This window comes from Mauremys mutica, chromosome 15, assembly GCF_020497125.1.
Source record: "Mauremys mutica isolate MM-2020 ecotype Southern chromosome 15, ASM2049712v1, whole genome shotgun sequence".
Classification (NCBI taxonomy): Eukaryota; Metazoa; Chordata; order Testudines; family Geoemydidae; genus Mauremys; species Mauremys mutica.
The window spans coordinates 4823518-4850846 of NC_059086.1; the positions used below are offsets into that span (position 1 = coordinate 4823518).

The 27329-nt window shown below is 49.5% G+C and overlaps 3 protein-coding genes across 5 annotated transcripts in view; 2 read left to right on the forward strand and 1 right to left on the reverse strand.

Annotated features, from left to right (window-relative positions):
- Positions 1 to 548: 548 nt before the first annotated feature.
- Positions 549 to 5446, forward strand: LOC123350499 (NTPase KAP family P-loop domain-containing protein 1-like). The gene is made up of 3 exons (XM_044989112.1): positions 549 to 729; positions 906 to 2686; positions 4030 to 5446. The coding sequence occupies exons 1-3, from the start codon at positions 549 to 551 to the stop codon at positions 4357 to 4359; spliced, it is 2292 nt and encodes a 763-aa protein (XP_044845047.1). The 3' UTR covers positions 4360 to 5446.
- Positions 5447 to 9424: 3978 nt separating this feature from the next.
- TMEM160 (transmembrane protein 160) lies at positions 9425 to 18632 on the forward strand. Its single transcript, XM_044989108.1, has 3 exons — positions 9425 to 9653; positions 14442 to 14534; positions 17749 to 18632. The coding sequence occupies exons 1-3, from the start codon at positions 9467 to 9469 to the stop codon at positions 18003 to 18005; spliced, it is 537 nt and encodes a 178-aa protein (XP_044845043.1). The 5' UTR covers positions 9425 to 9466; the 3' UTR covers positions 18006 to 18632.
- Positions 18633 to 22440: 3808 nt separating this feature from the next.
- Positions 22441 to 27329, reverse strand: part of NPAS1 (neuronal PAS domain protein 1) — a 97886-nt gene continuing 92997 nt past the window's right edge. For all 3 annotated transcript variants that reach the window (XM_044987916.1, XM_044987918.1, XM_044987917.1), the window contains one exon: positions 22441 to 26717. In XM_044987916.1, the coding sequence (XP_044843851.1) occupies positions 25453 to 26717 (1265 nt within the window). In that variant the 3' untranslated portion in view covers positions 22441 to 25452. The remainder of the gene's footprint in view (positions 26718 to 27329) is intronic.

The following is a 27329-nucleotide window of genomic DNA, read 5'->3' on the forward strand; positions in this document are numbered from 1 at the left end:
CTCATATCCCACACACACCAGGGGTTTCATAGATTCCCAGGCCGGAAGGGACCATTGTGATCTTCTAGTCTGACCTCCTGCATAGCACAAGCTGGAGAACGGCCCCAACACAATTCCTGGAGCAGATCTTTTAGACAAACATCCAGTCTTGATTTAAAAATTGTTCGTGGATTGAGAATCCACCATCAACCTTGGTCAATTGTTCCAGTGGCAAACTACTCTCCCTGTTAAAAATTTACTCCTTATTTCCAGGGTTCTGTGTGGTTTCCCCCACTACAGCTACATTAGTATGGGAGGCAGGTGGGCTAGCTGCCCCGAGAACATATCTAGGAGGGTTTCAGATGGGATCATACGTGTGGCAGCTAGACACTGCTATTTTATCTCCAGAGTTGGAGATCCCAGCTCCAGCTCCAGCATAGACATACCCTAAGTTGCTCTCTTGATGGGAATCTCAATGCAGAAGCCAGGAACATGATGGGTCTTGGACCTTTGCCAAGTATTAAAAGTTGACAAGGAAAAGAACGGGAGTAATCGAGCATCCGCCACTGATGCTCTCAGTGAGGCTGATCTTTGTGTTTTCCCTTGTCCCTGTTGCAGAGTTCCAGACCAAAGAGGACGTCTACTGCTTCGCCTTAGCAAAGGCCCTGTATAGCGTACCCACACCAGTGACTGTTGGGTTTTATGCACCATGGGGACACTGCAAAAACCTGCTCTTACAGAAAATCCAGCGTGAGTATGGCCCTGGGGAACATAAGGAGGGGAAGGGATGGGAGAGGATGGGGATTACAACCTTCTCCCATTCTTGGATGCTCCCCAGGAGGGATGGATTGTCAATCTGGAAGATCCTCGAGGGGGAAAGATTTAAGGTCCAGGTGTCTAACGTACACCTTCCTCTCTTATGGCAGAGTATATGGTTAGCGAATCAACAAAGAAAGACCAGCAGGAACTTCAGCGGACGGGGAAAAAGCAGCGTGGGAGCTCTGGCCGGGATCTGCTCAAGCTCTTGTTTCTCATGATCTTCTATCAGCCGGTCCTGACGGAGCAGCAGAAGCAGAGAAAGAACGTCCAGCATGTCTTCATCCATTTCAGTGCCTGGGAGTATGCGGGCAGCGACCAGCTGTGGGCAGGCCTCATCACCACACTGTGTGATGGAATCGAAAACCACTTTGGTCTCCTACCCGTGAGCGTTTACAGGGCCATAAGAAGGAAATGTGGCATCATCCAGAGACATGGGGATCAGGAATGGGTTAGCAAGAAGTACCTCTGCCTCCCCCTGTGGGCTGCTGTGATCCTTGTGACCGTGGTAGCTATTGGGGTGGGCATTCTCCTCCTAGTGGTTGGGATCCCCATTGGGGATGTCTCGGGAGACGCAATAGCTGTCGTGGAGGGCATCGGAGCGACGGCCGTTGGCGTCTCTGCAGCCGCTGCCATTCGGATTGCCATCATGGTGGTACGAAACGTTATCGTTACCCAGAAGACCCAGCTGGAGAGACAGATGAATCGGACAGATCTCAGCGCTCAGCTGGGCTTCATGAGCAGCGTTAAAAGCGAAGTGAGGACAGTCACCAGGTTCCTTCAGTTCATGGAAATCTTCCAGCGGCGGAAGCTGCAGGTGGTGCTAGAGATCACCCACTTGGACAGGTGCAGCCCTGACAAGGTGGTCGGCGTCCTGGATGCCATGAACATCCTCCTCTCGGACTATGATGCTCCTTTCATCTCCATCCTGGCTGTCGACCCGAGCATCATCGTCGACTGCGTGGAAAACTCCATGTACATGAAGGGCATGGCCAACAACGGCTATGAGTTCTTAAACCGCATCGTCACCCTGCCCTTCTCTGTCCCTCGGATGGACTGTGACACCAAGTTGAGACTGATCAGGGACATCACCGAGCGCCGGAAGCAGCAAGAGAGAGACCTAGAGGAGGAGGTAGGCTTCCAGCAGGATCGCAAGATGGAAGCTAACTCCAACTTTCTCTCAGTCCCTTGCTGCAATTCTGCCAACCACAATGCAGAGAATCCAGGTGCAGATGACAGCCAGATACCTCTCGTAGTCAGAACCCAGGAACCAGGACCCGGTGGCTATGGGAAGGGCATCAGAGCCAAAGATCTCATTCAAGAAGCTTTTGACTACCTCCTGGATGACTCCTTGAAGGAATACATGACAGACAACGTGGTGCAGATGCGGCGGATTGTGAACACCATCACCATCACCATCAGGCTCCTGGCAAGTAACGTCCCCAAGGACGAGGTGTGTCCAAAGAAAGTGGTGGACTGGGTGCTCCTTGCCAACCAGTGGCCATGTCGTCTGAGCTGGGTCTTGCAGTGCATCGAGGATGAGGAGCAGAGGAGCAGCTTGGGCTGCTGCCACGGAAGCCCACTCCCCCACGACATGTTCCTATGGGAGGTCTATGAGAAGTACATGGAAGAGCTGGACATGCTTAAAGGCCAGATGGAAAAACTTCTGGAACTGGACCGGGATCCTGAGCTCTTCCATAACTTCCTGTGCGGCAGGTTTCGGGTGAAGGAGGCCATCTTCTACTTGCCCTATACAGTCAACTTAGACCTGTCCTTGAAAAGGCAGATGGAGCTGCAACGCGGCAGTCACAGCCTGAAACGGACAAAGAAGTTCAACAGGCTCACCGCGTGCACCCTGCTGGGTATGACGGTGGATGATGTCTGCAGAGAGGTAGGTGACTCTCATGCTTCCTGCCACCCCACAGAGTCATCGGTAGATAGACTGTCCCATGCTACTTAATAGCAAGCCACATGACAGCTGCTCCTCACGCTGAGAGGGAGATGAGGGCTATGGGCACTGGGGCGGGGAGAAAACTATCCCATCTAACTGGTGCATTTGCAAAAGTAAACCATAAGTGTGCTGCAGAACATTTTTGTTTCAGCTTTTGCTGACGCAGGGCTGGACTCAGGGTTTAGGATTGACTGTTACTCTCCTTATAGTGTTAGGAACATAGCAGATGCTGTCCTGGATACCCTCAACACTTCATTAAATTCATAATGACTATGCTTAACCCTTGGCAGAAGTGCTGCAACAGGGGGGGCCAAGAGGCCAGAGCCCCATCACTTTTAAATGTGGAAGAGCTGTGCACTTTTTCCCTGTGTAAGGGGTTAGCAGCAGGAGGAGGGGGCGGGGAGGAGCGAGTGGAGGACAGGGGAAGAGGTGGTGTAGGGATGGGGCCTCAGGGCAATGGGTGGTGCGAGGGCAAGGGGAGAAGGGACGGCACAGAGGTGGGGCCTCTGGGGAAGGAGTGGTGTGGCCCCCCCCGCCCCCGACTTTTAGGGAGCTCTAGCCACTCCTGACCCTTGCTACATGCTTGAAATGGCCCAGGAAATTACTTCTTGGAACAGCAACTCTGATCCTTGGAGCTCTTTCCTCTGACCCTAAAGCCCTTGGCTGGATCTCCAAGGGGCCCATCGGCGGCGAGTTATATGGGCCCATGGTGCTCGTGCTCCACCAATATTTAGGAACATGGGCCCGGCTCCAACAATGTTTGGGCTTACCCCACCCCACCCCCATTCCACCCCTTCCCCCAAGCCCCCGCCCCACCTCCTTCTGGCTTCCACCCCCACCCCTGAGTAATGCCAGGAGCCGGTGGGGCGGGGCAGACTGGAACCGGGTCGCTCTGGGCACCACCAAAAATTATACAAACCTAAAGAGCCCTCTCGCTTGCAAGCAGGACCTAGGAAACCCGCTCACTCTTAAAGTGATAGCTTGCAATTCCAACACACTCCTCAGTGCACCACACTATCCCTTTCCCCTTAGTTGCCTGATCTTCTGTACTTGTCATACCGACTTGATCAGTGGTACCTCCAGTAGCATTCCAGCATACACCAGAGGGATTTTCCAGATACTGTTGATAGTCCCGCAACCTGCTGGCACGGCTTGTTTGCTAGAATCTGAATGATCTGACACAGATTCCTCTCTGGAGCCATCATGGAATCTTCCTAAGAATGTGTTGTGAAACATTTCAAATACATGTGTGGCACTAATGGAAGCTTCCTCTTCTCTTCCAGATGGACACAGTTGGCTTTAAGGAAGAAAACGTCCAGGAGTATAAACAGAGGCTGAGGGACCATAATCTAAATGGACGTGCCCTGGTATACAGTGACAACAATGAAATCAAAGAAGCCCTCAGCATGAGCCTTGGCGAATGGACGCTCTTTAGCATATATTTCCTTGGAGTCCTTCCCCAGACGAGTTCATCCCCGTCTGTCGCATCCTCGGTCCCATTATATGTCAGGCAGGAGGCTCAAAAGAACATGTTTGGCTTAAGAGAGAATGTGGCTAGAGGGAGCAGGCTGTCTTTGAACATCTCCAGGGAAGATCTTCAGGAGAAGAGATAAATCTCAGTCCTGTACAAAACTGGAAGCAAGATCTGAACCTTCCCCATCACGGTACCTCTCTGCACCATCGACGACACGTCATGGACAAAGCAATAAGGTGGCTACGGAACAGTTAGTGATGTGAATGGGGTACTATAGTGTAGCTGAGGGATTTGGGGCACATTCATGTCAACACAGTGGATCTTTAGACACTGGATGTCACAGTAGTTTTGTCTGGTTAGTACAACAGGAGACTGGGAATCAGAATTTCTGGGATCTATTCCTAGTGCTGCCCCTGGCTTCTTGTGGTTTTGAGCAAGTTGTTCCTTCTTTCTGGGTCTCCATTACCTCATCTGCAAAATGGGTTTAGTGCATATTTTAGTGCATGTGTTAGTGCATATAACACATGCACTGTTACTTTCCTAACTGTACTGTAGCATTAAGGGCAAAACTTGCCCCTTTCGCTGTGTCCCCAGGCACAGTGGAACCAGGGTGATCACGCCGTGAAGGTGGCACCGTCCAGGGAGCTCTCTCATGCCATCTGTGCTATCCCTCGCAGCACAGCATGGGGAACGAGGCAAGGGCAGAGGCCTGTGGATTCATATTTCCACAGATGTATCGGGCTGGATTCCAATCTCTCACTATTGTAAGTCAGAAGTGACAGAAGAGGACCATCCAGCCTTCTGTCTACAAAGCACTATGCCAGTATTAACCAGTTAATCCTCATGCACAACATCGGAGATGGGTAACTGTTTTTAATCCCCTCTTTACTTAAGAGAGGCATGGAACAAGGAGTAGAGACAGGTCCAGGGTTATATAGCAAGCCAGTGCTGGATCTGGGAATAGAACCCATGAGTCCTGGCCCTGCATTTTGGACTTATGACTCTGGCCAGGAGAAGCTTTTATACAGAGTCCCTTTTCTGCCTATAAGAGCCCTTCCAGGCCAAAATCTTGCCCCCCATGCATAGCACAAGCAGCTAAACCTGCCCTGGAGAACTCCTCTTGGGCTGACTGGTGAGGAGAATTCTTGCTAAGAAGCCTTCGAACCATGGTTGGGCTGCTCTTGTAGCAGAATCATCCACATTACCTGTGACACCCCCCAAGTCTGTCCCCCGCAAAACATGATGATGGGAAGTAATTGGTTCCACGGTGGGCCTGGCTGTCTACACAGGAAGGTAACCAGTGAATATTTTTGTGTTTAATAAAATTGTTAACAAATGGTCCTTCCCTGATCTCTTTCCTGTAGAGGCTTTAGGAATTTAGGGCACCCATCCCAAAAGCATCTGAGCACCAGGCTTGGCAGAAATCAGGGTTTTTTTGTTTTATAATTTTGATGGATAATATTGTCACAGAGTCACAGGCCCGGTGCTCTGGAATTGCTCTGTATGAAGCCAGACAGGACTCTGGTGTAGTGTGCCATTAAGTCTTTTCGGCTAAGGCCTTCCTGGGTCTGGCCTCGGAGCATTCAGCACAGGTTTATTAGTCAACAGGAACAAAGAGTAGAACAGAGCTTGTTAACACAGAAAGCAGGACCATTCAGTAAAGTCCATCTTGAGGGGAGGGAACGCCAGAGCCTTGAGGTCCTGACCCTCCCCCTTGAGCCCCAAAACAGAAGACTGCCTTGCTTCCAGCAGCCACGCCTGTTGCCCCATGCCCCATCTCAGTTATCTGTCTTACTTCCTGGACAAAGTGTCACCTGGTTGAATCTCCCTCCTGGTACTCAGGTTTGCCTATATACAGGCAGTTGGAGGAGCCTCACCTATCATTGAGGGTCTCAATTCTTATCCTTATTCCCACCACCTAGGCATTGGTGTAATATACAGGGAAACTGAGGCACACACAGTATTCATGCACAAAATTAAGGTTCATGTATAACATAACAAAGGGAAAGAAGCCACTTCCTCACAAATATCCATGTTTATTTTTAAGCATATCTTTTATTTTTACAGATTGAAAATTTCAGTTGCAGGAAAATTATGGGGTGGGGGTGTCAGTAAATACTTATGCAATGACAACAGATGATGAGCTTTAAGAGTGTTGTACCTATTAAACCACAAACTGTCAACATCACATGTCAAACTAGGCAAAGTAAATAGCCTTCAGTCAAACTCAAGTAAGTTCTCAAGCAACATTGTCTTACGTGGCCCAGCTGTAAATGCCGGTCATTATCTATGGAAATATTTTTCATGAGTTTGTGTGTGGACAGTGAAACTGACATTGACCAACATCTACCAATTAAAAAACAGGAATCCTGCCATGCCTACTGTAACACACTGGCTTGCCTTTTTAGGGTATGTCTGCACTGCATTTAGCTACCCATGGCTGGCCTGTGCCAGCTGACTCAGGCTAAGGGGCTGTTTAATTGCTACTGCCTGAGGCTGAACATCGACACTGCAATTAAACAGCCCCTTAGCCCGAGCCCAAGTCAGCTGGCATGGGTCAGTCATGGGTGTCTAATTGCAGTGCAGACATACCCATAAGGGCTTGAACCCTGGGACTGGCCAGCCCTACTTACTAAGTAGGCATGCACGTGCAGCCAGTGGGTGATTCCCATATAAGAGCAGCAGGAAACTGTGGGGAAGCTCAGAAGGCTGGAGACAGACTCCTACAGGGAAGACTCTGAGACCAGGGGAGCTGGCCATACTAGGAAGGGCTGGGAGTAGCCTACCAAAACAAGAAAGTCCTATGCCCAGCTTAAGGTGGGAGGAAAGATTTTTGTGTTTAATTCTGAATTTTAAGTTACTCAACCAGATCCTAAGGCATGTTGTTATTGGATTTGCAAAGTCCTTTTTGAGTTTATTGAGAAACTAGGAGGGGAAACTGCAGTGAGGGGCCACTTGCAGTGGCCACAAGGGGGCACCTGGGAGGAGATGCCACTCATTGGCACCTAGACACAGTCATTAAGGTTCCCAAAGTGAACTTTGGTTTTAGGCTTTGCTTGTGTAAAGCTGACAGATGCCGGTTGTCATCAGCTGGGATCACATCTGGGATCTCTGGAGCTTAATGCATGAGCTTCTACTGCATGAGCTAAAAGACATCTCTTTCTTAGGCTTAGGTCTACACTCGGGGAGTGGGGGAGTCGACCTAAGATATGCAACTTCAGCTATGCGAATACCTCGGGCAACACTGGATTCAGGGGGCTAGCCCAAGCATGCTAGGGCATGGATGTCTACCGCAGTGTAGACATACCCTTACTGAGTGAATCTAACTGAAATCTGCCTTTCTATCCAACCCAAAGGGCACGCTATGTCTGCAGTATCTGGCAGGCTGCTGCCCATGTCTCATCAATAAAAGGACTTCCCAAGGAACACAAAACAAGCTATTTTCCTGGCTAACCCAGGCTACGGGGGCCCAGACGCCTTTCATTCTACACCCATCTCTTTGGTCCAGCACTAGTCCCAGGACCACATCCTTCCTTCTGCAGCCCTCCTCCCTAACTGTGCTGCTGACCGACTTTTATAATCACATGGTCTCTTCTCATCAGGATCTGATAATCAACCTGGGCTGGCTGGCCCCTGGAACACTGGCCTGTTGCAGTATCCATCGATGTAGTGTCGGCCTTACATAAGAAGTCCTGGAGCTGAGTTCTCTTCCCCGCCCCCCGGTAACGTAGTGCTGGAGTGAGTCTGGTATTGATGCATCTCCTGGGCAGTGATGCTGAGCCATTCTTTAGGTCTGTTTCATGGAAAGCTTTTTGCAAATTGCATTTTGCTCAGAAGGTGACCATCCTCATGCTATGCTGTGAAACGGCATTCCAGAGGTCAAGGAGAAAGTCTGGCTTCCTAAAGGCTTCACCAAAAGCCAGTGACACTGGAACAATTTTTACAGTGCGGGTGCTGAATGCCAGTGGTCCCCCCCAAAACTTTTAACTTCACCCCCCTTAGTCCTGTCTGTGCCCCCCCTTCAACTGGGGCCAGGTGTGGGACCATGGCTTTGGTGGGGGGGGGGACAGAGATGGGGAAGGGGGGCCTGTCATAAACGTACATCTGAGGGTAGCATAAAATCCCTCTTTGCCCTGTAAAAGGTTAATTCCTCTTTTATCTGTAAAGGGTTAAGAAGCTCAGATAACCTGGTTGGCACCTGACCAAAAGGACCGATAAGGGGAGAAGATACTTTCAAATCTGTTCCTTCCAACTGCCACGGAACATTCAGGGCCCAACATTCTACCCCGGCTCCCTCCCACCCTTAGTGCCAGTGTTCCTGCCAACTGCCACGGAACCTTCGGGGCCCAGCATTCCACCCCAGCCCCCTCCCATCCCCAGTGCCAGCGTTCCTTCCAACTGCCATGGAACATTCAGGGCCCAGCATTCTACCCCAGCCCCCAGTGCTAGCGTTCCCTCCAACTGCCACGGAACATTCAGGGCCCAGCATTCCACCCCAGCTCCCTCCCACCCCCAGTGCCAGCGTTCCTTCCAACTGCCACGGAACCTTCGGGGCCCAGCATTCCACCCCAGCCCCCTCCCACCCCCAGTGCCAGCGTTCCTTCCAACTGCCACGGAACCTTCGGGGCCCAGCATTCCACCCCAGCTCCCTCCCACCCCCAGTGCCAGCGTTCCTGCCAACTGCCACGGAACATTCAGGGCCCAACATTCTACCCCAGCCCCCTCCAACCCCTAGTGCCAGCGTTCCTGCCAACTGCCACGGAACCTTCGGGGCCCAGCATTCCATCCCAGCCCCCTCTCACCCCCAGTGCCAGCGTTCCCTTCAACTGCCACGGAACCTTCCTTTGGGGTTCCTATGTTCCCCGGCCACAGCTGTCAGCCTCCGCCAGCCACTATTCCCGGCATGCAACGCGCCGCCCGCTGCGCTGCCGGGTGGGGAGACTACGCGTCCCAGCATGCAATTCTCCCCCACGAGCGCCGGAGATGCCGGTTCTTCCCTCGTGAGGGTGGGGCTGCGATTCTCACGACTGAGGGGCTGGGCAACCGATCCTATTGGCGGCTCCCGCCGGAAGGGGGCGTGGTCAGTGCGAGTGGCAGGCTCGCTGACCTATCCTCCTGGGCTCCCGCCCCTTTGAGGGTGGTGCTCCTGTGAGTGACAGCCCGGACCACCTATCCCCGTTGGGACTCCCTGCCCGTCCGGTTTCGGGGGCCTTTGGCAGGGCTGCGGGTACCGGGTAGACTCCGCCATGGGCTGGTGGGCGCGGGCTGTGGGGCGGGCGGCCGGGCGCTTCCTGCGGGGGGCGGCCGGGCGCAGGCCCTCCCGAGGGCCCCGGTGCAGCTCGAGCCGGGCCTCTTCCTCCCCGCCGCCGCCCCCCCCGGTCTCGGAGCTGGACAAGGCGGACGCCTGGCTGCTCCGGAAGGCGCATGAGACGGGTCAGCGCGGGGGGGGGGACCCGGCCGGGGGCGGCTGAGGGGCCTGTAGGGCGGGGCGGGGGCAGGGACCCATGGTAGGGGGCAGGGTGGAGAAGGGAGCTAATGGGGAGGGGGACCGGGCCCATGGTAGGGAGGAAGGGGAGCTATGGCGAGAGGGAAGGGACATATGCTGGGGGGTGGGGGAAGGGGAGCTGTGTGGAAGGGGCACATGGTGGGGGGCAGGGGGACTGTGGGGGAGGGGGGCTGTGTGGCAGGGGCACATGCTGGGGAGTAAGGGGGGGCTGTGGGGTGGGGGAAGGGGACCATGGGGGGGAGGGGGGCTGTGTGGCAGGGGCACATGCTGGGGAGTAAGGGGGGCTGTGGGGAGGGGGAAGGGGCCCATAGGGGGGAGGGGGGCTGTGTGGAAGGGGCACACGCTGGCGAGGAAGGGGGGCTGTGGGGTGGGGAAAGGGGCCCATAGGGGGGAGGGAGGCTGTGTGGAAGGGGCACATGGTGGGGGAGGAAGGGGGGCTGTGGGGTGGGGGAAGGGGACCATGGGGGGAAGGGGGGCTGTGTGGAAGGGGCACATGCTGGGGGAGGAAGGGGGGCTGGGGGAGGGAGGCTGTGTGGAAGGGGCACACGCTGGCGAGGAAGGGGGGCTGTGGGGTGGGGGAAGGGGACCATGGGGGGAAGGGGGCTGTGTGGAAGGGGCACATGGTGGAGGAGGAAGGGGGGCTGTGGGGTGGGGGAAGGGGACCATGGGTGGGAGGGGGGCTGTGTGGAAGGGGCACATGCTGGGGGAGGAAGGGGGGCTGTGGGGAGGGGGAAGGAGCCCATGGGGGGCAGGGTAGAGGAAGGGAGCCAATGGGGAGGGGTCCATGGTGGGGGGGGCTGTGAGGAGGGGAGCTGGAGGGGAGGAGTGGCTATGGTTGGGGATGGGGGCCCGTGGTGCGGGGGCTGTACGGGAGGTGTGCTCTGGTCAAAGGAGGAGGCCTGGGGTGGTGGGTTGGAGTGGGGAGGGAGGTTGTGGGGGGGCTGTAAGGGAGTGGGACCAGGGTAGGAGACAATGTGGATAGTGGGGACTGGACATAAGGGTCTTTGGGGCAGCACAGAATGTGAGGCTGGGGGCACAGGAGGGTCATTGTACTGTGAGGGTAGGACGGTGGAGGATCTCATGGGGTGGTAGCTGGTCCATTTTCGGGTATGATGTGGCCTGAGGCATTGTGGGGGCTGGGCTGCTGCCACTTGAGACATGATGTGGGGTGTGTGGACAGGGTGGGTAATGCAGGAACAGTGTGGATTAAGGGCTTGGTGTGGTGTATCAAGGCTCTGTTGGGGATGGTGAATGGAACAGTGCAACATGTGGGTGAGGGGACAGCACAGAGTTGCAGGTACTCTGATGACAGGAATGGGGTAGGGAACTCTTGGGAGTAGCATGGTGGGAAGATGGTTCATGTGGGAAGATGGTGTAGGGGACAGTGCAGTGATGGGGTTGTCATAAGGGCTGAAAGGGCATAATGTGGTATTCTAGATGTGGACGTGCACCTTGGGTTGTCACAGTGTGATGGCATCTTGACACATTGTCTTCTTTTGGTTAAAGAGAGAGAGAGTCACTGACCAGAGTGGATAAAAATCATTGATTTAAAAAAAAAAAATCAAAAACATCGGATTTTCTTATTTAAATAAGATTTTTTTGATAAAATGCTTTTTTGGGGGAAAAAAACGATCTAAAGATACGTTATAGCTCAAAGAGATCTCATCATGGAATAGGGATTATAAATTCTAATTCTATAGAATGAGACAATATATTAATGTAATGTTTAAGAAAAGTTTTGTAAATGAGTTCCAATAGTTCATGGATTAGGGATGCAATCTTATGGGGTTCCAGGGGCTTCTGCATAGATTATTTAGGTTAATCTTTCTATCTACCCAATGGGACTCAGTGCTCAGTCTAGAAGATGCCATCAGAGATGCTTAGTTTTGCAGTTCCAAACTGTGGATTTGTGTCTGCAGAGATAACATGCTTGTTAACAGCAAAATGGTTTTTAAAATAAATAAATAAATACCATATATACTCGTTCATTAGCCAGTTCATTTATAAGGCGACCCCTCCAAAATGGATAGGTAAAAATAGCAAAAACTGTCTGTTCCTTTCATAAGATGACCTTGTATTTCACGGATTGGAAAATTTTGGCTCCCGGCCCATCAGGGTAAGCCGCTGGTGGGTTGGAACATTTTGTTTACCTGGAACATCTGCAGACCTGGAGCCCCTCAGCTCCCTGTAGCCACGGTTTGCCGTTCCTAGCCAATGGGAACTGCGGGAAGTGGCGCCACTTCCCACAGCTCTCATTGGCTGGGAACGGCAAACCGCGGTCACAGGGAGCTGAGGGGCTCCATGCCTGCAGATGCTCCAGGTAAACAAAACGACAATGTATTAGATATTCAATTCAATGATTCCATAGAGTTTAAAATCATCAAATTTTGGTGTAGACCTGCTTATAAGCCGACCCCCGCTCTTTGATGTCTCTTTTTTACCAAAAATACTCGGCTTATGAACAAGTATATACAGTAATATATTGAGGTGAGAAATAACAGACCTCAACCCTATTGTCCCTCTGCAAATTTGCATACACAGATCAATCTTTACTCTCTCTCTCTCTCTCTCTCTCTAAAAGTGCAAAGTTTCAAAAAGTTCAATGAATAGAAGATTGTTGGGGTCGGAATAGATCTGGACAAGGAGATGAAGCCTGGAGATAAATGTGAGAAGGGAGGGACAGGCAGTAGAAACAAAAGTGAAACTGTTTGAGCAGCATATTCCACATGTACCAGACCAGTCTCTCACTAGAAGGGAAAACCTATAATGGCAGCAGGCCGTAAAAGAGACCCAGTTTGGGAATAAGAACCATTCAAGAAATATGTTTGCTGATGATGTTTTAAAGAAAGTCACACCAGTGAACTGGTGGAAGTCACTTAAGCACTTGGATTCAGAGACCGTTGAAGTGATGATCTCACTTCTAACAGAAGTAGCTTCTTCTGCCGGTGTAGAAAGAATATTTTTTTCCTTTGGACTAATTCATTCCAAACTGAGACATCATTTGGGACCTGAAAAAGCAGGAAAGCTTGTTTTCCGTTTCCAGATTATGAACAAACAGGAAATGAATGTGAAGATGACTGAGTTAGTTGCAGAAGCCAATATCTTAAGTTTCTCATGTTGACCTGGCTGACATAGTCAATTTAATTTTTTTTAAATATTTCATTAACTATTTTAGTTCAAAACAATTTTAACAAAAACAAACCTGATTTTAAAAAACTTGAATGTTTAACTAAATTCAAAAATCCATATGCTTGTTTTGTTAAAATATTGTTTGTTATTGAAGAAAAACATCCAGAATACATAACGTTGTTTTAGTTAAATAAAACAATTTAAATGTCTGTCTGGTGATGTTCTCCTCCTAATACAGCATGGCAAGAAAATCCTCCAAATATTAATGATTAACCTGTTGAATTGGAGATAGTTCATCTCCCAGTGACTTCATAAATATCTGCTTCAGTTACCTTTGATAAATGAAATAACCAAACAATCATTAATTTTCTGATATAGCTGTAAAACTAATCTGAATAGTTTTCAAAATAAATCACTTGAAAAATGTATAGTGTGGGCCTTCTAAAAATGAAACCTACGTCTATCTATGAGTTGTGAAAAATATATATTAAGGTTATAAGAACCAACAAGAATGCACTTGTATGTAGAAATCCATGATTAAATCGAGTCTTCCTGACTAGTGATTCAAAACATGATTTAAATTAATTTAATTTAAATCAAATCCACCCTGTCACTGACTAACACTAAATACCTTAATGGCAATAGCTTTTACTGCTTTAATGCCTGTTTTCATCCCAAAGAACAGTGCAGTCATCTACGTACAGTATCACTTCACCTTCTCACTAAAACACACAACTTGGGACAGGAAGTGAGAGAGAATCCCATATCCACTACGGGGGACTAAATGTAATTATCCCAGTTGGGCTGCCCCTCCTGATGCTTGTGAAATGCAGCTTAGGAATTTTAATTGGTACAGGTAGCCAGGATGCTGGTTCTATGTTTTATCTAAAAAATAGCACAGCCCCTCTCACCATGTTGAGCCATCTAAGTCAGTAATGAGACAAAGAGGAGAGCACTTGTCTTTCCGTCACCATTATTCTACTGTACAGTTTCCCCTTACACCATGCTGTGGCATGTTGATCAGTACTGATCTGAAAGGAAGAGCTATCCCCTCACTGAATCACTGGTGCATCCTGCAGCATGGGGACTTGGAAACTTCACACCTGAGTGCTGTCCATACTAAGCCGTACTTAAACATCGCAACCCAAGGTGATGCAGCTACCTGTTAACTTGATAGGGTGATAGACTGAAAAGGGAAAGTGAGTTTTAATGGGATGAAGCCAGAACTAGAGGCCTAAGGGAGATTTTAACCTGCGTTAAAGATGAGCAATAATCATGGTGCCCTTCTTGCCTAGGTCTGGTAGATTGTCTTTCAAAGACATTTTTCAGAGTTTCCTATGGGTGTGACAGAGGTTTGAGACACTACAGGACCATGTGGAGGTTGGATGCTGTGGAGTCCTGCATTTGAAAGGGGTGAACATGCTATATACAAAAACCCAAGGCTGTGACAGTTAATCTTTTAAAGAATTTGCGTCCCAGACATAATGGTTCCTCGTATCCTCTCTGCCACAACAGGTAGCAGTATAAACGAAATAACAAATGGCTGAAGAAGAGGAAACTCTAGCTTTCTCCTGTTCTCTACTCAGGTTTCCTGTCCTGGTTTCGCAATGGCTTGCTGGCAACCGGCATCGGAGTAATTTCTTATGTTCAGAGCGACATGGGACGAGAGGCAGCTTATGGTAAGTAACGCACGCTATAGATGAGCAAGGGTGAAATTTTAACTGGACACTGCACCAATGAAAAGTAGTATTGTCACCAGGTTAACCGACCACTGAAATGTTGATTTTTGTAACTAAGGTCAGTTCACTTATGCCCTGTCAAACAATTGCTAAGCCCAGAGATGGCCACATGTCAATTATGGATGAAGCAGTCCAGTCCAGTGTGTACAGAATTAGTCACTTTCATAAAACACTTTGAACCATATGGCTCTAGCAGCTGTTTTCTATACCTCTAAGATCAGGGAAGGTTTATAACCACCTGCATAGCACAGGTCAGATTAGATAGATGACCAGTGGTTCCTTCTGGCCTTAGAATCTATTAATCGTTTTTTATAAAGCTCCTACAAATGTATTGTCTGGATAGATCTTTAGCCAATAGACTATAATGGCTTTTATGATTATAATAGTCTATTCAAAGAAGTTAATAGGCATCTTGAAATTGCCTTAGTGCATATTTACGTGCTAGACCAGGTGTAGGCAACCTATGGCACGGGTGGCAAAGATGGCATGCGAGCTGATTTTCAATGGCACTCTCACTGCCTGGGTCCTGGCCACCGCTCCAGGGGGCTGTGCATTTTAATTTAATTTTAAATGAAGCTTCTGAAATATTTTAAAAACCTTATTTACTTTACATACAACAGTAGTTTAGATGTATATTATAGACTTATAGAAAGAGACCTTCTAAAAACATTAAAATGTATGACTGGCACGCGGAACCTTAAATCAGAGTTAATAAATGAAGACTCGGCACACCACATCTGAAAGGTTGCAACCCCTGTGCTAGACCCAGACGGCTCCAGTGCTGTAGCAATGAAATGATCTGTAAAAGGCCTTTGAATAGTGATTATAGAACACATACAGGTCTGAGAGTCATGCATGGATCCAATGTCCAGCTTAGCCCATGAATCCCTGGGTAATAACCTTGAACAATTCACTTAACCCCATATCACTTAATTTCTCAGTCTGTAGGTATGGTATGGTATGGTATGGATCATACATACAGGCTGCAGCTGTTGGGAGTTACTGAGTTTGAACTCTTGGGTTATTGAATTTCTGTGTGTGTTTACTCTCTGCTCCAGGAAAGCTGTGTTAAAATGAGGAAGCCGCTAGCAGATATGCTAAAATGGCAGCAAACTGACCTTTATGTCCTGGAAAGATATGAATTGTAATGTGTATAAATGTGCTGGACCGTAGACCTTAGAAAAGGAGATGTAGCTGCCCTCAGATGAGATTTAGATGGTGATGTAAAATTAGGGGGGGGAGGGGGGAGGATGAATATGTAATATAGATGCCTGTAATAGGGTGACACTGTGAAAGTAACTTTCTTGTTCCCGCTGGGCTAGAATCTTGAAGTCTGGTGCGCTCATTAGAGGAAAAAATACCAGATTTGATCTTTATATCAGAGGTCATCCATCTACCCATTTACAGAAATGGTGTTTCTCTTGTGAGGCAGTTATATTGCACGGAAGGCCTCCCATTTGAGGAAATTAAAGTTGTCTCATTTCACCAGTTTTATGGGACTTGTGCCAAAGATTTGTCAGAGGCATGTGACTGCGTGACAAGATGCAGTGCTGATAGCCATGTGTGCTGGAAGGGTGGGGCTGCTGTCAGTGTGTAAAACATACACACTAGGATCATAACAAAAACTAGTGATGACCTTTTGACTCAAAGCCCTTTGTCAATGACACGGTGACCTTACCTAGCACTGTGATTTGAGGATCCCAAAGCATGGCACAAGCTCAGAACTGCCTACTCTGTATGGCAGGTGTTCTCTGTCAGGACTTTTAAAAAATCTGTTCTTGGTTCTGCTGTAGACTTGCTGAATGAGCTCTTGGGTAGGTCACTTCCCTTCTCTTTGCCTGCTTGTCCATCTTTAAAATGGGGATAATACAGTCACCTCCCCTGAGTATGTGTTTTTTCATAGAGTACTTGAGATCCTTTGAAAGGTGCTATACAACTGCGAAGTATTTGTGCTGATCCTCTCATCTAGTCTTGTTTCATTTGTTCACTGATGCCACATGCTAGTACTTAGCCTCCTAATTCCCTACGAAGAAAGTAATGTGATGACATAAAGAGCTGACTGGGACATAGATGAATCAGCTAGGAGGAGAACTCTCGCTGCTTTCTTCTGCACACAGACTACAGGGGAGGGAGAGGAAATGCAAGAGAAATACGGGACAGTCGCAAAGAATTTTGGTTGAGTATGGTTATTTTAAAGTTCACCACAGTGTGGTGCAATGGTTCTTCAAAACTGAAGAGAGAAGAATTGTATTTGTAAGTTGCCTCATGTTATGAAGAGTTGTGCGTTTATGGTTGAGCTGTATCCGGTTGAAGAGTTCTTGACTTTAAGACAGGAAGTTCAGGCCAACTTTTATCTCTTGTTCTGTTTTTAAAAATTGTCCTGGTCTGTTTGATTACAATGAAAGCCATTTGGGATTTTGATTTCTTGCAGTATTTGCAACTCAACCATTGCAGCTTGGGGCTAACACAGAGGAACTTTGTGGCAGAGTTGGGAAGAAAACCCATGAATCCTGAGGCCCAGTCGTCCGTGTCCCGTTTCCCCCCCCCCCCAAGAAACAACTCTTCAGAACAACATGTACAAGGCAGTTTTCCTTAAACCCTAACTCAAAGTGGAGAAATCATAGGGAAGACTTTCTGGCATCACCTGCACTGGCAGAATTGTACTTAATACAGTTGTTGCCTGCAGTGTTCTAGCACATCTTGCTTGACTTGTGTGAATGGGGATTTATTAAGATGCCCCCCTAGGGAGTCTGGATCAATTTTATAACACAGTCAATCCATGTCTACGCTAGCCAGGGAAACCCTACCAGCAACGGTCATGCACAGTGCCTGTCGTAACTAGCATGGCCCTGAGTCCATTATAAAGAGACAGAATGGCCTAGAAGTTAGGGCACTAGCTAGGACTTGGGAGACCCGAGTTCAATTCCCTGTTATGCCACAGACTTCCTGAATGACCTTGGCCAAGTCATTTATTCTCTCTGTGCTCCTTACCCTATCGTGCAGATGGGGATCTTAGCACTTCCCTACTTCACAGGGGTGTTAGGAGAATAAATACATTAAAGACTGGGCTGCTCAGATATTTCCCTTAGATGGATGGTTTACCAGGCTCTGCTCCAGATGCATGGATGGATTTCATTTTCTGTTTCTACTCTAGGTTTCTTCATTCTCGGTGGGATTTGCGTTTCTTACGGCAGCGCCTCCTACCTTGTCAGCCTCTTCCTCCTCCGCCGCACCATGATGCTTGCTTTCTCCACGGCCCTGCTGAATGGCACGGTGGTCACAACGGTGGCGCTGTTCTGGCTGTGTGCCATCTCCCTCTACATCGGTCGCCTTGAGGTTGAGATCATACAGGAGGACAGTAGTGATGAATGCCAGGACACAAAAAAGGATGATGGGAAGTCGGACGAGTAAAGACCAGGGTCTTGGGGAATTTTGCTGCTTTCATGATGGTCATTTAGAATGTTCTCCAGCGCGCTCAGTGGACTGAGTTTTAATGCAATAGATACAGCGCCCATGGGCTGTCCTGCTCAGTGCCCAAGGGCACGAAGAAAGGGCAGCTTTATTGTAAATAAGACACTGTGGTGTCTGCTTTATATTTATTTAACATTTTCCAGATTGGCAGTGGGAATTAGCATTAGAAAAAATGGATCATCGAACAGAAATATGGCTGCAGGAGACCCTGCTTTGGTAGCAGATGGATTGGTGGGACGGCTTCCCAGCTGGGAGCTTGCGTTGCTGTCAAAATGGATCTCTGATGCTTTTAAAAAGCTGGCTGTCCATTGAGATCCTGTGCTCCCGTCTCCCACATACATCCCATGTCTGTTCTGCCAGGTATGCAGAAGCTGGAAATTTTAAGCCAAATTCAGCTGATGCGCCCTAGAAATGTTGAATCGCAACAGTATCCCATGGAGCTCGATCCTGCTGCCCCGGCGTACGTTGTAAAGTTAGCACATCACACTGAGGTTACTCACTGTGCCTCTTGAGCCCATTTTACATCCAGGTCAGTTAATGTTTGTATTAAAAACATCAAAACAAAACTGCTCTCTTCCTGTGTCTGAATGAAATGTACACTCTAGAATTACTCTGCTTTCTCACCCTCCCCATAGCCACTTGCAGAAAGGGCCGGATTACGTTGTTATGCAGGTTAACTTCCATTGATTTCCATGAGTTTTGTTTCCATAAGGGCTACAGGATCAGGCCCTCATGTGTGCTGCCCTTTCTCTGCTGTTGCCTTGAGAGAGGAACAGTTGTAGCTTTTTTAAAAATTGCTGTTGAACTCCACAAGCACCAATCCGGGAAGCGTAAGTCTGGGAGTTAAGAGAGTACGGTTCCAGTCCTACCCTTCCTGCTGCTTTGCTCAGGTCACGTATTGCTCTTTGCCTCAGTTTAATTATCTCTAAAATGGAATATAATTGCCTACTTCTTGGGTATAAGGTTTGTGGAGCATATTTGAGATCCTCCAGTGGGAGGAGTTAAGGATAAGCAAAGTATTTATTTTTGATCTATAAAACTGTTTACTTAGGGTATGTTTACACTACCCGCCGGATTGGCGGGCAGCGATTGATCCAGCGGGGCTCGATTTATCGTGTCTAGTCTAGACGCGATAAATTGACCCCTGAGCACTCTCCTGTCAACTCCTGTACTCCACCGCCGCGAGAGGCGCAGGCAGAGTCAACGGGGGAGTGGCAGGAGTCAACTCACCGCAGTGGAGACGCCGCGGTGAATAGGTCTTAAGTACGTTGACTTCAGGTAGCTGAATAGATGTAGGTGGAAATGACCCTGTGAATAGAAGTAAGGCCACCTATCAGTGCAAATAAAGGGAGGGAAATGTGATGCAACCAATTAGAAACCTCACCCAGTTGTGACTGCATCTGTTCCCCTCCCCCAAACATTATTACTTTCATTTCTTCCAATGGTTGGTTTTCACTGGTCTGAACAATCATTTGCCATGTTGTTCATTTGAAACTTCACGACGTTGTGATCTGGACGCTTGATCCATCCTGCAAGGCAGGAAACAAAATCAAGAGCCTGGATCCTTGACTCTGGAGAACTTCCTTGCCCCATGGGCTGCCTCTGTGCCAGATGTAACTTGTACTGGCATTCTGAGTTACGCTGGCTGGCCGCAGTTCCAAAGTGCTGATGTGCTCGCAAAACATCAGATAGAGAAATCCTGGCCATGCCTTCTACACCAACGGGGTGTGGTGTGGTGTAGGAACCTCTCTACCAGTTCTGCCCTATTGGATGCATCTATGCTGGGAGGATCTCCCAGGGGGCTGGTTATGTTGGCTTTAGGGTCAGAATCTCCAGGCACTGCAATGCAAGTATTTTCCCAACACAACACTAGGGATAGCAGCTTTTACAAAGTGCTCTAAAACCCCCAGCCAAAAGATGCAAAGCCTGTGCAGATAATTAGGTGTGAGGGTTTTTATAGTCTCCTGACATCCCTCCAACAAAATCCTCTTACTTTGTAGGAATAATGGAGGACAATATTAGTCTCTCTCTGAACTAGAAAGTCTTGCAGTTGGTATCCTAGCACCTCATGTGTGCGGAAAAAATACTAAGAGGACCTTATGGAATTATTCCAGCTTTACACTAGTTTGATAGAGCGGACTTTGGCCCCGTCTCTCAGCCTCCAGGAAATGACGCTTGTGAAACCCAGGTGATAAAGACACGTTGGCTATTTTTCAAGCCAGAGGTGGCAACCCATTGATTTAAAGCCTCTCTGGGCAACGCATAGTTCGCAAAGGCAATGTCCCCAAGGGGTGTGCCCTGGAAATGACTCCGCTCCAGGCGTTAGCAATTGATGTAAATGACCTTCAGAGCATTTGGCATTACGGGCTTCCGGAAGGTGAGGAGTTGAGCAGATGGAATGCGTTAATGGCAGTTTTCGTAACTAATGCAAAACATACCTGGACCGTTTTCCTGTGCTGCAGCCTCGGCGGTGTACTCAATCTGCTTTGCACTGCTGTAGCATCTCTCGTGAGGATTTCACTGTCTTGCTGATCTCTCCATCTGACCTGCTGCTTTTGCCTGGCCTTTCTAATGATGATTAACTCTCTTCCCTTTCTGAGGCGTCTGCCTTTTTTCCTTATTAGTTGTCCACCTGTTTAAATTATGCTGTAAACTTTTTGAGGCAGGGACTTGTCTGTTAAAGCACCATGCTGACATGTTGTGTGTGTTGTGAATAAATCATATAGGACTGTCACTCTGGCACTTTCACTAATAGCTGTTGTGAAAACTTTTTTCTCCAGTTTATAAACTCTGCCCTATTTCCCTATGGTACCTGCTGTTCAGCTCATTTGACTAGCACCTTTTGAAATACTCAAGAGGAATGATGCCCAAGAGATTAGATGAGCCCTCTAACTACCCTGGGATTTGCAAATGCTGCCAGTCCTCATTATTTTGAAGCAATTTCTACATGAATCTTTCACAACCAGCCTACCCTCTGATAGCTGCTTTCTATGACGGATGCAGCAGCTGGCACAATAAAGTTTGTAGAAGTTTACACTAACTTATCACATAAAATCTCCTCCCATTGAGTTTGAGTGCAACTCTTGCCTACACTGATGTACTTGAGCAAGATGAAGCAATGTCGGATGGTGGTTATTCATGAAGCATGGTCTAGTGATTAAGCAAGGGATTAAGTCAAGAATCCTCGGTTATGTTTTCAGCTCTGGGAAGGTGTATAGTCTAGTGCTAAGTGTAAGGGATGGGCTTGTTTTGGTATTCCTGGGTTTTATCCCCTGCTCTGACACTGTCTGGGTCTGTTGCCAAGTCAGTTTCCTCATCTGAAAGGGAGAATACTTACCCAGATCTACAGAAGAAAACTGCCGTCGAATATGAAAGTTTCTAAGCAGATGATTGAATGTGAAACATAACTGACTAATAATTATTTTATTTCTTTAAATGCCATGTCTGCATGAAATCTAATGACAAAGGAGAGTGTAAGCAGTAAGAGATGGAGCAAGAACGGAACAGAAAATGCAAAGAGCAGTGGAAGGTTCTGCTGCTCTCTTCCCTAGACCCAAAAATGTGAGGGGGCTTTTATAACTTACCTCAGAAGCGCTGTTGAGTCCAGGGCTATATCTCTGAAGGCCTTGTTTTTATGCACTGTCCAGCTGCATTTCCTGTGAGAGGGATTAAAGTAGGGACCATCCATCTGCCCAATTCCTGTCAGTCTGAAACCTTTTCAGGTATTCTGAAGCACAGCTTTGGAAAGTCTGACAAAGTGAGTTTTGCTGTTGTGAAAATCACTTCCATTCTCCTTTAAATCTGCTAGCAAATACCCATCCGATCCAGTCATCATTGAAAATACAGTGGGTGCTGCTTCACAGATAGTGGGCTGTTGACTGACAGATTCTGGGCCTCTACTATAGAGGCAGGGGTGAATGTGTGTCTGAATTCCCTGATACCAAACTGAAACCCACTCCCCAATGTAAGGCATGTTTGCAAGCAAATAGCCTGATTTTTCAGAGGTCATGCACCCACAACTCCCATTGGAACTGGCAACAGTTGTGGGTGCCAGCACCTTTGACAATCAAATCCTTGGTGGTTCACAATGGGTTTCCATCCCCCCCTAAGCCCTGTGTCTTGCTGGGGTGCTGTTCATACTGCTCACCTGACATGTTCTGCTGCTGTTCCCTGGCATTTCATTCGTTTCATGCTTTCTTCTCATTAAACCAAAAGGGGAGAAACAAGTTGATTCCTTATTTATTTTTTATTTTTTTTAAATTTTATTTTCATTGAAATCCTGGACTGCAGAAAGCAGCTGCAATGACAACACCCAGTCAACGATGGAAGCTACCTTCATCGGATGAATGGGAATGGAAAAATTAAAAAAACAGAGATCCTTCAGCAAAAATTACAGAAAAAGAACATGGCATACAAGCGCTACTGTTTGCGGGTGGGGTTGGGTTTTGTTTAACAATTATACAAATCTCTCTCTTTTTTTAATAAGTGCTAAAAGTCATGACATCGGTTTACCTTTTTAAGTGCAGCCAATGGAGTTGTCTCTTTGTATCCTTTTGTTCTCCTAGCTTGCGGGAAGGAAGGGGTTCCGAGGTGGCTCTGGCCCCACCCTGAGGGCTTGTTTTTGTTGGATCATTCAGTTGAAGTGCTGTGTTTGCATGGGGAGGGGGTGGACTGCTGGGAAGAAGCTCTGTAGTACAATGCCAGCCTGTCAGACTAATCACAAGTTCAAATCCAGCCCAGTGTGACCATGAACGATGCTCGCTGGAGTGCAGTGATCTGGGAAATTAGTTGATCTTAATTTAGTTCCTAGTTGGCCCCACTGCAGTTCCCCCTCTTGGCAATCTCAGTGCAAAAGCCATGGATTGCAGAGACCACAGAAATGGAACTTGTCCTCATCCCTAGTGGGGGGGCTGACCAGGGCAGGGGTGAGGCACCATGGCAGGGGACAATGTGAGAAATAGGGAGCCGACGCTGCCTCTGCTGTACCGCCTCTGCTCGTGATTAGACTTCAGCTGGCAGGGCTGTCACTCCCAGATTCACAAAGGCATCTAAATCTCTGATTCGGGCACCATCCCACTCCACAACCTCCCCTGCTTGACATAACTGTGTAGTTGCTTAAACTCAGTCCCTGAATGTTCCCGGGTACCCAATTTTCTGCCTCTGGGCATATGCACAATGCCTCATTCAAGGCATCTGGATGTCTATCTCATGCGCAGGCCCCAGCATGATCTACACACCTGAGGAAGACAGGCGTTTGCTTGCAACTCCTGAGCCGGTGGGCATGCTCCGAGCACACCTCTTGCTTGGGTCCTATTCGAATCTGGCCAGAGAAGAAGGTGATGCTGCCCACTTCATAGCTTTTAACTCAGTGGTCAGAGCACTCACCGGGGTGTGGGAGACCAGATGGTGAGGGAGGATTTGAACAGGGGTCTCCCAGCTTTTAGGTGTGCCCTAACCAATGAGAGATTCTGAGGGGCTCTCAGATTCTCCTCTTGAAGTTGTTCCCCTTTGGATAAATAGAGGAATCGGGGGACTGGACTGTGGGTGGAAGCCCTAACCACAGATCGACCGTCATTCTTACACACACTGGTCAAATGACCATTGAAGCGCTTATCGTGTGTCTTAAGCAACACTTGAGAGAAAGGTGAGTGCAAATGCTCTTGCTCTAGCTTAAAAGCAAATGCAATTTGCAGCTGTGCGGGCTGGATTTCGGCTGAGCCCAGCTAGTGTTTGATTCAGGACCAAGTGCTGAAGCCACTGGAAGCTCACCCCCTCTTAGGAAAAAGGCCCTGCAGTGAAGATGATCGTAAAGAGAAGAACAGGAACTCTCCAGCCAAGCTGCCAGAGCAACCTGGAAACCCTTTTCTTTGTATCCAGCTTCCATTCATCCTTCCTTGAATAGGAGAAAAACACCCAGCGGCGTTGGGGGAGAAGCCTCTTTTACCAATTCCCCCTCCTCCTAGGGAGGAATAAAAGGAAGTTTGCTGCTGGCACAGAGCGGGGTAGCAGAAGGCCTGGCCAAAGAACATAAGAACGGCCGTACTCGGTCAGACCAAAGGTCCATCTAGCCCAGTATCCCGTCTTCTGACAGCGGCCAGTGCCAGGTGCCCCAGAGGGAATGAACAGAAGAGGCGATCACCAAGTGATCCATCCCCTGTCGCCCACTCCCCAAGAGCAAAGCACTCTCTTTATTTTGTTAATAATCTGCAGGGAAAAGCACTTAAGCCTAGTTAGCCCTTACAGAGCATGGGGCCAAACTGCTCCGTGGGTCAGAAAACAGGCATAAGTGGCCAATTAGTCTGAGCCGGAGCTATGTGCGGCTGGGACACGACTGAAACTTACACGTCGACGAGGCCAACAGGGTTGGGAGGCGTAAGAGAAGCAGCCACCTGGAGGCGGTAAGATAAAGAGGAGGTGAGGAGGGATGGGCACGTTGTCTTACACATTAAAGCAGCCGTGGAGAGGGTGTAAGTCACCTCATTTTGCCTTCCCCGCCGAACAGAATAAGCAACTCACTTTGCTCCTTGCGCCCTCCCCACTGCATTTACCCCACAGATTTCCAAGGAAGCTGCATCCGTTTGCTCCAATTTACGTTGCTCTCTCGGGGTCTTGGCTTCCCCAAACCCTGTTCTGCTCTCAGTTACCATGGAATCACTCCAGATTTTACCCCTGTGTCAGAAGGGGAACAGAATCTGGCCCCCAGCTTCAAAAAATCGGGCTGATCTTCAGCTCCATAAGAAGTGCCTGGCAGTAAGGATTGATTAACGTTTCTACAGCATTTTGAAGCTGGAAAAGTACGAGGGGCCAGATGCTCTACTGCTGTAAATCAGCCTAGCTCCATCTTTCGACGGAAATCGGACCATGTCACGAGGGCAAAGCATCCTTTCTTCCCATGCACCATTATGCATTAATGGGAGAAAAGGCAAAGAAGGGAAGGAAGCTCCTCCTGCTTTTAAAGAGATAAATCAGGAAAGGCGGGGGGGGGGGGGTGAGCTGATGCTTGCTGTGATTCTGGCTTTTCCACAAAGGGGAAGATTAAAAAGTGCAGATTCTGTTCTCTGGTGTAAACCTGGAGTAACTCATGGACCTGCTTTGGATTTACACCAACGTAACAGGAGCATCTGGCCCGGAAGGGTAAAGCTATGAAGCAGGGAGCAGAATACTGATTTGTGCTGTGATTTAGTCGGGGAGGGGGGGAGGGGAATGAGACACGAGGATTGATTCCAGAATAAAGATTTTTTTCCCCTGCTTGAAACATCCAGCAGCTCATGCGGTCGTGAGCCCCCGAGATGAGTTTCAAAGGAGCACGGCCTTCGGCGCAGAGCTCAGTGCAGAGACAGTTCAGGGTGGCGTGTCTAGCGAGACGCCTTCAGGGCAGCCGCTTGGCTTAGTCCTCTTTGCGCTCTGCTGCTGACAGGCTGTGGATGCCGCCGCTGGCCACGGAGAAGGGCAGCGTAGAGAACAAGGATTCGGCGGCCGTGAAAACGCCCCCCGCGGTGCCCGAAATCTGCGCCAAACCGGTGGCGCTGGCTGAGTTCCCAAACGGCGCCACCATGTTGAGCCGCTGGATGTGGTGGTACATGAGTTCCATGGAGGTCTTGGACTCCGCGCTGCCGATGTCCATGAGGTTGATTGGGTGGGAGGCAGGCAGCACGCTGCCTGGCACCGCCAGGGTCACGTCGGCCGGGGCGTATCGGATAGTGCTGGTGGTGTAGAGGCTCTGGGAGCCTGTGGTGCTGGCGATGCCGTGGTGCCCGCCAAGCTGGTGCACCAGCGGGAGGACCACGTTCCCCGCGTGGAACCGCTGGAGCGCCTCCATCTCGCCGGGATAGACCAGGGGGGCGAAGGGCGTCGACGTGGCCCTTTCCTCGCACGGTGAGCCCGAGAGCGGGGGGGAGAGCGTTTCAGCTGAGGGGGCCGGCAGCATAGCCCGGGGAGAGGTGCTGAAGGGGGTCTTGGCCAGGCCCCCACTGCTGTCCATCTCGGGAGGGGTGAGGACAGAGTCCGGGATGGAGACGTACAGGTGGGAAGTGGCTTGCCTCAGAATGGGCTTCTCCAGGTTAAGTGCTTTGCTCACAGTGTAGGGGGGTCCCTCGTGGAGGGCATCCCGGGCAGAGGGGTAGGTCCACAGGGCGGCCTTGTCGTACTTGGGAGCCTGGCTCTGCTCCGTCTTAATGCTGAGCGCCGCGCTGGCTTTCGGCGGGTAGCTCCTCTGGGTCTGGATGACGGAGGCGAACTCTGATGTGCAGGGCCGGCTCGGCCCCGCGTTCCGCCCTGCCGCCAGATTGTACCCGTTCACCCTCCTCTCCAGCGCCACCGGCTGGGGCGGGAGATCAGGCTCCTCCTCGCTGCCGCTGTCCGACTCCTCGGTGCTGACGAGCGAGGCCTCCCGGGGGGGGCTGTCCGGCTGGAACTCCAGCTTGATCCGTTTACTCCGGGGCCCCCTGCGCCTACTCTCGGCGTCGCTCGCCCCAGCTCCTTCCGACATCTCCTCATCCTTGTAGCTTGTTTCCGGGCTGCTGGCATCGTTCTCCGCCATGGAGCAACGGGCCCCGTCATCCGGGCTGCTCCGGGAGTAACCTTTGGCCAAGGCCCCAGCCGCTTTGGGCAGAAACTGGTTCCCCTGCTTGTGTTCCGGCCCATGGTCGCTCTCTGGAAAGGAAGAAGAGAAAGTGATTCAGGAGCCGCCTACTCAGCGAGGGATCTGGACGGAGGTTGTTAAACTCCACCTCGCTGCTTTCTGCCAGCAGGCGATGGCTTTATTTTATCTAACAAAACATTTTTCCAGAGCGACACCTAATGGGAGTTATAGCCCACTTTATAGCTGCTTCCTACCAGCAGGGCAGCTAATGATCACAACCTCCGGGCAAACCGGCAATGCAAAGTCAACGCGGCATGTTTCCTCTTAGACTGTGTCCCTCCTGCCAGGATGGATCTCATTCCCAGCCTCATGGCCAAAGAGGAGAGGAAAAGATTAGCTCCCTTAATAAGATTGTACTTTTCTTCCATCCGAGTATTACAACACCGGTTCCTGCCGTCGCAGTGCTCACCACCTCTGCTATACAGACGGAAAAACCAAGATGCTGAGGAGAGGCTGAAGTCACACTGTACCAGAACCAGGAATAGAAGCGACCGAATGCACAGGGCTGTGCGCTAATCACTAGCCCAACCTGCCTGTCTCCAGGGTTGTCTGTAGCTTCAGTGCAATAGGATTCCTTCATGCTCTGGGCTGGTTAAGGATCCAAACTTGGATCCTATCTCTAG

Excerpts from the sequence above, each read along its gene's own strand:
- TMEM160 (XM_044989108.1), top strand. The coding sequence starts at position 9,467 with ATGGGCTGGTGGGCGCGGGCTGTGGGGCGGGCGGCCGGGCGCTTCCTG. Across the intron at positions 9,654-14,441 it reads CCGGAAGGCGCATGAGACGG|GTTTCCTGTCCTGGTTTCGC; the intron begins GTCAGCGCGGGG and ends TTCTCTACTCAG. Across the intron at positions 14,535-17,748 it reads GGGACGAGAGGCAGCTTATG|GTTTCTTCATTCTCGGTGGG; the intron begins GTAAGTAACGCA and ends TTTCTACTCTAG.
- LOC123350499 (XM_044989112.1), top strand. The coding sequence starts at position 549 with ATGCTCTCAGTGAGGCTGATCTTTGTGTTTTCCCTTGTCCCTGTTGCA. Across the intron at positions 730-905 it reads GCTCTTACAGAAAATCCAGC|AGTATATGGTTAGCGAATCA; the intron begins GTGAGTATGGCC and ends CTCTTATGGCAG. Across the intron at positions 2,687-4,029 it reads TGGATGATGTCTGCAGAGAG|ATGGACACAGTTGGCTTTAA; the intron begins GTAGGTGACTCT and ends CTTCTCTTCCAG.